The sequence below is a fragment of the Astatotilapia calliptera genome, chromosome 11 (genome assembly GCF_964374335.1).
Source record: "Astatotilapia calliptera chromosome 11, fAstCal68.1, whole genome shotgun sequence".
NCBI lineage: Eukaryota > Metazoa > Chordata > Actinopteri > Cichliformes > Cichlidae > Astatotilapia > Astatotilapia calliptera.
In genome coordinates, this window is record NC_137432.1 from 35617772 (window position 1) to 35629973 (window position 12202).

The 12202-nt window shown below is 39.2% G+C and overlaps 1 protein-coding gene across 3 annotated transcripts in view; it reads left to right on the plus strand.

Annotated features, from left to right (window-relative positions):
• The window catches only part of otud7b (OTU deubiquitinase 7B), a 73259-nt gene that overhangs the window by 43809 nt on the left and 17248 nt on the right, over positions 1 to 12202 (plus strand). For 2 of the 3 annotated variants that reach the window (XM_026183651.2, XM_026183652.2), the window contains exons 2-4: positions 9310 to 9569; positions 10902 to 11072; positions 11889 to 12116. In XM_026183651.2, coding sequence (XP_026039436.2) covers positions 9485 to 9569; positions 10902 to 11072; positions 11889 to 12116 — 484 coding nt within the window. In that variant the 5' untranslated portion in view covers positions 9310 to 9484. Of the gene's footprint in view, positions 1 to 8935; positions 9570 to 10901; positions 11073 to 11888; positions 12117 to 12202 lie in introns of those variants that run through there. The other variant, XM_080308504.1, reaches the window with a different exon arrangement.

The following is a 12202-nucleotide window of genomic DNA, read 5'->3' on the forward strand; positions in this document are numbered from 1 at the left end:
CTTTCATCCAATGTGTTTACTATTGTCCTAGGTGTTACGGTTCTTTCATAAATGTCACCAATGCACAGCCTCCTCCCTCCAACTCTTCCATAGACTCTAATGTTAAAACGGCTCAGAAGGTTGGTTTGAAAATCAGAAGAGCATGGTGTTTTTACACTGTCACCACGTCCATATAATAAACTCCACAGGCATGAAAACTGAGAATTAGGTAGAGTGGACATTGCTGCCGCTCACGGTGAAAGAATTTCGTCAATACGACCTATACTTTTCATTTGGGAGCGATTTGTTTCGGCCTGACTTTTCTGTTCATTTTAAGCAGCAAAAGTGAGGCGCATGTCTGTGTACGTGTGTATGGAACCATTGGGTGCAGTCACTATAGCAACCAGGCTCACACCTGCCTGCTTAACGAGCTCTGCCTGCCACTGTACCAAGATTCATCTTAAGCACTTCTCTTTCAACTGCTGCTGTGTCCACAGTGTTACATCCATCATTTTACCCTCAAATTGTCGCCATTATTGTTCTCTTTCCAACACCGTATCTTTCAAAGCTCAGGCATTTAAACTTTTTAAACTGTGTGGATCAAAGTGGAGGGATCACATTTGAGTCATTCAGTGATTCAAAGAATATGACCTTTTAATATTCTTTCAGATGTTTTCTGACTCTAAATGTTCTTTTCTCATTTCTTAGGTTTTTCTAATTTACAATTAAAACATTTTCAGCTTTTTTCCAACTTCTTCTTCTGTGTAACCTTCAGCTTTTAGCAGTTCAGCACTTTTGTTTTCAGGTTAAATTCGGGTTTTTTTTTTTTTATCTCATTCAAAATTTTTAACTTAAATTCAGTAATTATTTCATTTCAATGCATACATTCAGATTCAAGCATTCACACTGCAGTTTCTTCAGAAAATGCACTTTCTAGTTCTATTTTATTCTGTATTCCGTACGTTTTTTGTACTCCTACTCCTTCAAAACCGTTCAACTTAGAAAAACCATTCAAACACCATTAGATTCCTCTTCTTTTGGACATGACTGCTTCTATTTTTCTCATTTTTAACATTTATATTTTTAATTTTATTCAACTTTATTCAACAAAAATTTCCCAAAATTTCCCATGTATTTCAATGGGGAGACCCTTCAAATCCTCATTCAACTTACTCATTTTTAAACTCTTACTACTTCCACATACATTGACATAGAGCCACCATTCAAACTTTAAAACGAAGACAAGACATTCAACTATTCAACTTGTATTTATCTTTTCAATATCTATTATACTTTTTCTTCAGTTCCAGTTTAAGTTTCATGATGTTTTTTCACCCGTTTCAGAGTTTATAATGGGTGTGTATGGGACGGAATGTTGGGGCTAGAGTGAGGCAGCTCAACTGCTAGAGTGAGAGGAGCAAAAAAATTAATCTTAAAATCTTTTTTAAAACTGCTGCTGTGTCCGCAGCGTTTGCTCTACAGGTATGATTTTACCCTCAAAACGTAGCCATGGCTGTCCTCTTTCATCCAATGTGTTTACTATTGTACTAGGTGTTATGGTTCTTTCATAAATGTCACCAATGCACAGCCTCCTCCCTCCAACTCTTCCATAGACTCTAATGTTAAAATGGCTCAGAAGGTTGGTTTGAAAATCAGAAGAGCATGGTGTCTTTCCACTGTCACCACGTCCATATAATAAGCTCCACAGGCATGAAAACTGAGAATTAGGTAGACTAGACATTGCTGTCGCTCACGGTGAAAGAATTTTGTCAATACGACTTTTACTTTTCATTTGGGAGCGATTTGTTTCGGCCTGACTTTTCTGTTCATTTTAAGCAGCAAAAGTGAGGCGCATGTCTGTGTACGTGTGTATGGAGCCATTGGGTGCGGTCACTATAGCAACCAGGCTCACACCTGCCTGCTTAACGAGCTCTGCCTGCCACTGTACCAAGATTCATCTTAAGCACTTCTCTTTCAACTGCTGCTGTGTCCACAGTGTTACAGCCATCATTTTACCCTCAAATTGTCGCCATTATTGTTCTCTTTCCAACACCGTATCTTTCAAAGCTCAGGCATTTAAACTTTTTAAACTGTGTGGATCAAAGTGGAGGGATCACATTTGAGTCATTCAGTGATTCAAAGAATATGACCTTTTAATATTCATTCAGATGTTTTCTGACTCTAAATGTTCTTTTCTCATTTCTTAGGGTTTTCTAATTTACATTTAAAACATTTTCAGTTTTTTTCCAACTCCTTCTTCTGTATAACCTTCAGCTTTTAGCAGTTCAGCACCTTTGTTTTCAGGTTAAATTCGTTTTTTTTTTTTGTTTTTTTTTATCTCATTCAATATTTTTAACTCAAAATTCAGCAATTAATTCATTTCAGTGCATACATTCAGATTCAAGCATTCACACTGCAGTTTCTTCAGAAAATGCACTTTCTAGTTATATTTTATTATTATGGATTCCGTACGTTTTTTGTACTCTATCTCCTTCAAAACCGTTCAACTTAGAAAAACCATTCAAACACCATTAGATTCCTATTCTTTTGGACATGACTGCTTCTATTTTTCTCATTTTTAACATTTATATTTTTAATTTTATTCAACTTTTTTCAACAAAAATTTCCCATGTATTTCAATGGGGAGACCCTTCAAATTCTCATTCAACTTCCTCCTCTTTAAACTGTATCTACTTCCACATACATTGACATAGAGCCACCATTCAAACTTTAAAACGAAGACAAGACATTCAACTATTCAACTTGTATTTATCTTTTCAATATCTATTATACTTTTTCTTCAGTTCCAGTTTAAGTTTCATGATGTTTTTTCACCCGTTTCAGAGTTTATAATGGGTGTGTATGGGACGGAATGTTGGGGCTAGAGTGAGACAGCTCAACTGCTAGAGTGAGAGGAGCAAAAAAATTAATCTTAAAATCTTTTTTAAAACTGCTGCTGTGTCCGCAGCGTTTGCTCTACAGGTATGATTTTACCCTCAAAACGTAGCCATCGCTGTCCTCTTTCATCCAATGTGTTTACTATTGTCCTAGGTGTTACGGTTCTTTCATAAATGTCACCAATGCACAGCCTCCTCCCTCCAACTCTTCCATAGACTCTAATGTTAAAACGGCTCAGAAGGTTGGTTTGAAAATCAGAAGAGCATGGTGTTTTTACACTGTCACCACGTCCATATAATAAACTCCACAGGCATGAAAACTGAGAATTCAGTAGAGTGGACATTGCTGCCGCTCACGGTGAAAGAATTTTGTCAATACGACCTATACTTTTCATTTGGGAGCGATTTGTTTGGGCCTGACTTTTCTGTTCATTTTAAGCAGCAAAAGTGAGGCGCATGTCTGTGTACGTGTGTATGGAGCCATTGGGTGCAGTCACTATAGCAACCAGGCTCACACCTGCCTGCTTAACGAGCTCTGCCTGCCACTGTGCCAAGATTCATCTTAAGCACTTCTCTTTCAACTGCTGCTGTGTCCACAGTGTTACAGCCATCATTTTACCCTCAAATTGTCGCCATTATTGTTCTCTTTCCAACACCGTGTCTTTCAAAGCTCAAACATTTAAACTTTTTAAACTGTGTGGATCAAAGTGGAGGGATCACATTTGAGTCATTCAGTGATTCAAAGAATATGACCTTTTAATATTCATTCAGATGTTTTCTGACTCTAAATGTTCTTTTCTCATTTCTTAGGGTTTTCTAATTTACATTTAAAACATTTTCAGTTTTTTTCCAACTCCTTCTTCTGTGTAACCTTCAGCTTTTAGCAGTTCAGCACCTTTGTTTTCAGGTTAAATTCGTTTTTTTTTTTTGTTTTTTTTTAATCTCATTCAATATTTTGAACTCAAAATTCAGCAATTAATTCATTTCAGTGCATACATTCAGATTCAAGCATTCACACTGCAGTTTCTTCAGAAAATGCACTTTCTAGTTACCAATTTAATATTGTAACACCATACTACTTCAGGGCTCGCAAAATCGCTAGCCCGACGTCCCGGAGCTAGCGATATCTCTGGTCAGGTGACCAAAATCTATCTCAGCCCCGCCCGTCGGGCTATATGATAACCCAACGGGTGGGGCTGAGATAGATTTTGGTCGCCTGACTGGAGATATCGCTAGCTCCGGGACGTCGGGCTAGCGATTTTGCGAGCCCTGTAACTTGTAATTTCACCATAACAAGTGGATAGTTTGTTTGTTTGTTTTTTGCTCACTTTCCACAGCCCTCGTGTAAAACCATAAAAAATGTGTCCTCCTTAAATACTGTAAAGAACAGCAAAGCAAACTTGCAGTCCCAATCCAAGCAACAAAGTGACCCCCTCAGCCCACCAACGGCTGACGCAGTGGGCTGCGGTGACCTCTCCGTCTCCCTCCGTGATCCAGGCCGTTCTCCTGCCCTCAGCTCAGCACCCACGTGTTGTCAGCAGCTCCTGTTACGTAAGCGCTCCTGCCAGACAAAAGCTCAGCCATCCCTGATACAAATCACTGGCTGGCCCATGTTGGCAGCAGCGATAGTACTGCTCAGTAATCCACGCAGGGTCTCTCTTGTTGAGAATGTTTTTTCCCTGGCTGCCAAATGGAAATTTTTGACAATGTAATAATAGATTTTGAGGGCATGAAATACAAGGTATTTGTTAGACGTCATGTTTTGTTGTTTTAAGCCCGCTATGACCTTAAAGGTGAACTCTGGCTTTGTAATTACCTTTGGGTGTCAAACTCTGGTGAAGTTTCACAGTGTGCGCCAACACCACAACAATTGATGAGCATTTGATGGATGCCATAAACTTATGGCCTCCCACACTTCCTCTTTCCCTTCAGGGTGTTCAGTGTCATAAACATTTTTATTGCGGTCTTAATGACTTTAATTTCCGCCATAATTTAATCCTGTGTTATCACTTTAGTTTTATTGTACAGCACCATTAAAAAGTTTTACAGTTAAGAAGTAACTGTGATCGAAACGGTTGATTCATGAGTGACCTGATGCGCTCAGATCTTATCCAGCACAGAATAAAAAATAAAATATGTGACTTTTATTATAGTGTAATGCGAGAAGACTTGGAGGACACAGACTGTCATTTTTACCAACTTGATCCTGGAAAAAAGTGTTTTTGAAGGAGGTGCCATTTGATGGTTTTAGTTTTACACATCAGCAGCAGCTAGGTTTCTATTAGTGTGCGAGAACATTCTGTCCACAGCCCTCTGTTTATCACCCTTCCACTTTTTTTTATATTTAATGGCTCTGAGTACTTTTTGCCTGTGCTGGGAGACTATACATCACATAATGGCACAGGATTATAAGAAAACACAGATTTACATCGTAACTAGACAACCTCTGTCCTCTGCTAAAGCCATCATAGTTGGTAAAACGTGTTGATGCTGCTGCTAAAGCCATCACTGTTTAGCCATCAGAACTTAAGGTGCAGCCTGTACATCTACTATGCTGTGGTATTGTCACAACTTAGTAGCTTCCTGTTTGTATGTTTTAATCTGCTTTCTCCTTTTTAAACGCTTTCATTTCTGTCATTATTATACCAGGGAAAAAAAAGAATTTGCCAGAAAGCTGCGATGATAATTTGAATAGTTCAGTTTTCTTGCAGTGGGTCTCACTTCATTTACAGCATGTCCCTGTCAGTGTAGTAGTTATAGTAGTTATGCTATATCATTTTTTTTTACTAATGCAATAAAATTGCCCTAATTTGTTTTGTTTTATAACAAAGGCTTGTTAGACAGTGACTCAAAACCTGTCGCAGTGATTCCCAGAGTGTCGGTCGTGGCTTCTGGTCGGCCACGAATGTGCTGTTGGTCAGAATACAGTCTAATCTACGTTTCTGTATCAGTTCAAATGAGATCTCCGCCTGTTTCGTTACACTGCGTGTATGTGGATCAGAAGATCTCACTTAACTGACAAACTGCAAGAATATTGGGAGGCCCTGCAGAGGAGACTGTCGAGCCGCTGACTTTGCAAAGAATGCTCTAGAAATACAGTGCTGCCTGAGAAAGTCTGTTTCTCCCCCGTGTGCCTGCGTGCCTTTAATAATGATAAAGAAACCGAGGGAGGCAGGGAAAGCGAGAGAACGGTGGAGAGGTGTAAGAAGAGTAAACTCGTGACTCATCAGGCACAATGGAAAAGAGTTCACTGAGTCAGATGAAGCAGGAACACTAGGTGGTGGATGAGCCATGAGACTGATGGGAATAGATGACTGTAGGTATTTTATTTTGGGAGTCAGCAGTCACTATAATATATTATTTTGCTCATCAAACTAGTGATTTACAGGCATATAGAGTAACATTTAAAAAACAAACTATCTATAGTTACATTTTATTTCCTTTTTGAACCACATTGATCAGAAAAAAGGGTGGATAATAAGGCTAGGCCATGACAGATCCCTGCTAGTAGTTTGTACCTAAATCACTACTTCATTCCTCCTCCTCATGCTGCTTATCAATAAAATGGAAGTAAAGTGAATAAAAACTCTGCACCACACTACAGTGGATAACAGCATAATTCCCACTTCCTCTTAGTGGTAATTTTTCTTCTTCTGTTACGCATATTCTAGATGATACTGAAATATAATTGAGTGTATTATGACTGTATTATAAGAAAATATATAAAAGAGAAATTGTTTGCCAAATGTTTGGCAAAGACGGATGGAAGCCCTCTGAAGACATAGTAAAGTGCTTACCAGCTCTGTATTTTTAATGTTGGACTAATTCTTTTTTACCTCATAGTGGCCATTCGTGCAGCCCTTCAGTTAATTGTTTGTTTGAAACTAACTGTTGTAGCTCCCCCTTTTGGAAACAAGGTCTTGACAGCAGCTGGATGGAGCTTATGTCTTCACATCCAAAGTTGTGTGGCTTAGATGACCATGTCATGGGTATCTACTCTCACCAATATCATACAGAGCCCAAGAAAAAACAAACACACAAAAAAACCCCACAGTGAAGCATCCTGAGACCTGAGCTTTTGGTGCACCGGGTTTACGTATGCACCCCTCAAACATTCACTAAGGGTGAAAGGGAAAGCATTAGAGATTTTTTTTCTCTTTATTTCGTATCTCCAACTGAATATTTTTGGTTAATTGATCACGTTGGCTACAGCACCAAAACAAAATAGAGGCCCCTTTGGTTTGATTTGGTCCCAAATTACATCCGTCAGACCAGGGCTACTTTGATTCATAGTCTTTGTCTGCTGTGCATCGATTGCCCTCTATATCCTTTATGCCAACGGCCCGTCGATCCTTACTCTGTCTTTATTTCAGTCCCGATGATGTTTCTGTATTGATTTTAGTGCCAAACTGAAGCTTGCTCACTGTGGGTCCTTCGGCTCTGCCATTGAAATTTGAAGACTAATTGATTTCAAATGAGCGAAAGGCACGACGTGTTTCCTCATACCAAACCACTCCCTCAGGCTGTACTTGGATGTGACACGTCTTCACTTCTTTTACCTCTTGCTTTGCCAGACAGTTATTTCTTTGCTTTATCTTAAATTTATCTTAGTCTTTGCTTAATCTACACTCGATGTACAAGAGTAAATATAAAGTACAGATGTGGCAGCACTGGACTTCAGCTTGTTGGTTCCACAGATAGTATAAAAGATGGCAAATTACCAGTTGGTTAGTGAAGTCTGGTGAGACTTCAAGGTGCCTGTTTTTGTCACCATCCTGGTGTTTTGAAACTTCCTTTCTGACTCCTGATGACCATGAAGGCAATTTAAAAAATGCCTTGGGAATTTTATTCAGTAATACCAGAAACTAGCAGTTCAGTAATCTAGTTCTTAAATGCATCGGGGAAAAATGTTTACTGAGAGCATAGTTCCAGGAAAGATGCATGCACAAGTTGTCCATTCCCATCTTTTTAATTTCTGGTTGAACAACACTTTCATAGCAACAGTTATGAATAATTTGGAAAGTCGCCATTCTCGTTTGTTGGTTAGTAGGGATTTTCTTGGTAAAAGCCATGACCTTTTCCAGTTAATGTTTTCAGAAATATTCATACAGGGTGTTGGTGTTGGTATTTCTGTGAACAAGGTTTCCCATTATTTTCTTGACTGCTTGCTGACTGGTCATTGTGGAGCAATCATAGTCATAATCATTGGACTAAACGAGTGGTATGAAGTTTTATATGTAGGTGAAGATGCTGAAATGCTGTCTGCATCAACAACAATATTTTCTGCATTTTACAGGAAATGAATAGCAGCTGACCCAGGGGCTGACAGTTACTACCAATCAAAACAAATCTTCTTTTTACATTAAATGGGAATAAAATTCTTTTGAAGAAACTTTCAGTTAAGATGGTTTAAATGTGAATAAGATGAATCTTTCACATATTTTTTGTTTTACACAACAGCACAACTAAATTAAAAAGTTGGAATAAGAAGCTCTACATGCAGATCAACTCTTTGTCTAGTTTGACACAATTTACATTTGATTGATTTCTTTCTTAATTGCAAACATACAACAACCCTGCTTTCTAGCAGAGATAAGTGCAGCATGCAGGATGGATATATAGATATATAAATTACAAAAAATATATAAATTCTAAAAAGTACTATATTTTTATAGATAAAGGTATCTTTTTTGATGGGCTAGTAAATATCTATAGGGCCAGTAAATTGCTCAATAGCAAAAATGCAGTCTTGGTGTATTGTAGATATGTTGCAGTTGCGCCGTAACAGAAAATGTTGAACAACGTTAAACCAAAGTAAAATTTCCACCAAGCACACCAATCAGTTGTGTGACACTCCATTCTCTCTTTAGATGAGATGCGGAGACACTTCCTCAAATAAATGTAGTTTAGTGGGAAACCATGTAGTAAATTATACTTGGTGCACACTCATTTACTCTTTCAGCAGGTCATATTTGCAGGTGTGATTGAAGCACTTGTCTTGATTCCAGATTTTACAGGGATCATGAGTCATGACTTTTAAATTTTTAACTTGTCAGCTTTAATTAAAGAGTCTTCATAAAAGCAGCTGAAACCACACAGTAAAGTTTCCCACATGACAAACATCACACCTCGCAGAGCTACTCGACTTGTCATTTGACTCCCGTTAGTTTCTGTTCAAGCAGTTAGTGAAACCTGTGCTCTTTGTGTCTCTGCTGTTTTCATGGGCGGGACAAGTGACTGTGAAAGGTGTCAAGTTCAAAAACATCCAGGCCACAACAGGTTTATATTCAAAAAGGGGTTGAATAAGGTTATTATATCACCTTTTGCACTCTTTTCATTTCTTATAAGCTGATTAATGTGGATGTTTAAACTCTGATGGGTTTTTACCTGCAGCCTTAATCTTACTTTGTCGTCTTTCCCCCCTTTTTTTCAGGTGTGGCTGACAGACTAGCTGAAGGTAGAGGCCGACTCCACCTTATCCATTCACTTTGCTGCCCTGTCGGGGAGAGCAGAGTACAGTCTTTTTTGTTTTGTTTTTTTCTTTCTCTCTCTCTCTCTTTCTTTTTAATGCCTGGATGCAACCCGCCAACTTGTGAATTCATGATCACATGACCGTGGATATGGACGCAGTCCTGTCCGACTTTGTCCGTTCCACTGGAGCTGAACCGGGATTGGCCAGAGACCTGCTAGAGGGTGAGTTACTGAGGATAGTAGAATTTCATTATTAACAATATTGTAAAGCTAAAGTGATGAATGCAACATGACGTTTCCTTTCCCCTTCCTTAATGGATGTTAGTTCAGACTGAGCCTTAATTTAAAGTATAGTTTATTGTTTAAATTAAGACTTGAACTTAAATATTAAGACTAAACAAGCAGCAGTGTTTTAATGATGTATTTCACGATGTATAAAATAGTTGGTGATAGCTGGACCCAGGCATAAAGCTTGCTTTGCTTTATATTTATGCTTCTCGCACTTGTGGTTTGATGTGATATTTATTAGCTTTTTGACTGCAAATAATTAGATTGAGATTGAATTAATGAGAGCTGCTGTTGTCACTTTTCTTTCACAGTAGTGCGGTGATTAGTGCTTGGTTTGAATCTTCTAACGTGTTGGGAGTTTCCTGTGTGGAGTTTACATGTTTCTTCTGGCCCTGTGCAGATTTCTCTGTGGGTTTTCCAGCTTCCTCCCACAGTTCAAATAAATCCTTTTTTTAAGTTGATTGGTGGTTCTAAATTGGCCAAGGATGTGAGATAAACAAAGTGTGTGATGATTATGGAATAAAGACGTGTATGAATGCGGCTAACTGTGGTCGAAGGTTCCTGGAGTTGTAAGGCTAAAAAAGCCCTATAAATGCCATTTCTGTTTCCTCCACCTGAGTTCACGCTCTCTATCTCAGCACAGCTTTGTTGCATCACCAGCGTTGCGTTCCAGCTGTGTTTTCCACATCATTAGAAAGCACCACTTTCTTCTAGTAGCTTCCTTCAATGTGAAAATACAGATGTAAAGCGAAAACTTATCAGATCTGTTTGTCTTTACACTTTGATCCCTTCTATTTTTAATCTATTAATTTCATTTCTGCTTCAAGTGAACTTAAAAAAAAAAGCAGAAGTGGGGATGTAGTTATAGGAAGTTAACTGGAGATGATGTTCCAGGCAGTGGACTCAGTAAGTGCTTTTGGCTTTTTACTGTTAATTATGCTATCAAAGTCTAATAGAACGTAGGTATTACTAGTGTCAGCAGGGCTCCTGTTGCCTAGCAGCAGCACAAGTTGCAGATAAGAATATGGGTTAAAATGTAATGCATTGCAGCAACATCAGCAAGACAGCGAGCTGAGGCGTTTATCCAATAAAGGAATGTGTCAGCGGCCTTTGGGTACAACAGAAAGCCCGTGTTGCATTGACTTGTGGTAAATATTTAAACTGATGAGGAATCAGTCATTTGCTGGCCAAAAAGATTCAGGTAGTCCTGTTGGAGCAGTTAACTCAGACAGATGTTTCTGTCTCTCCCTTCCTCTCTCTTCCTAGGCAAGAACTGGGATTTCACTGCTGCCCTCAGTGACTTTGAGCAGCTGCGACAGGTGCATGCTGGGAACCTGTCGTATTCGTTCACAGAAGAGCGAACGTATCTGGCCCCTGAAAAGGAGATGGCCCGGGTAGGACGGCCTATACTCCATCGCCAAGATGAGGTGGTGCAAGGTGAGGTTCTCAGGAAGTGAGTTAGTCCAAAACATGAGTTCAGTTTGCAGTTTATTAGGTGCACCAACTTAATCTAAATGTTTTGACTACAACAAACATGCAGTGACTACATATCAGCTGATAAAGTGACAATTACAGAGGGTTTAAACCTCACAGTATTTTTGTAATCTGGTGCTCGCAATGGAGGCTTGAGGCTCGAGCGTGTGAGTTGGTGCAGTTTAGGAACCCAGATGACACAGGGATGTAACTGCAAAGGTTGGAAAAGATGAGAAGTTTAAACTTTCTGTATTACTTTTTCATGGTTAAACACTGATATATTATTTTTTCTTTCTTTTTTCCTGAATAGCGACAGTGGTTTAGGAGTAGACTGCAGTAGTTTCAATATGAGTAAAAATGGTTGCAGAGCTGGGTTGATGTCACAGCTTCTGTGATGACCACGGTGTAACGCTGACAACAGCACCAAGTCAGCAAGCAGTTTTCTGATAATAAGCCCTGTTGGTGTTTCAGCTGTGATATGCAAAATTCTACGTTACAATTTACATTGGATGTTTGGGCGAAAGTTTAGTTGAGCTGTCTCTTAGTTTAGGTGAGTCCACACTTTTTAAAATGCAGGCATGTCCCCCTGCTGCCAAAAATAATGTATCATTCCCGAAAGGTTACTAATGCACAGTTTCATTCCTTATCAAATAAAAATACTAGCAATTGTCCTACCGCTTAATATTCTGGTCTACCCTGAGACTAAACATAATAACTACAAATCATAATGTGCAAATATGCACTTCGTGCAACACCTTTTTTTTCTCTCTCTCTCTGTAGCTACAGAGAAGCGTTTGTCGAGGGGTATTTCTCATGCTAGCTCTACCATCGTTTCTCTGGCCCGCTCTCACGTCTCGAGCACCGGCGGTAGCAGCAATGAGCCTCTTCTGGACACGCCCCTGTGCACTTTCCAACTGCCAGACCTCACTGTGTACCGGGACGACTTCAGGAACTTCATTGAGAGGGACCTTATTGAGCAGTCCATGATGGTGGCCTTGGAGCAAGCTGGTTAGTATAACTCTGTACCATACATGAGATTTTAGGCTTGACTTGGTTGCAGATAAAAGACAGTTCTTACCCCCCACGTGCTTTTG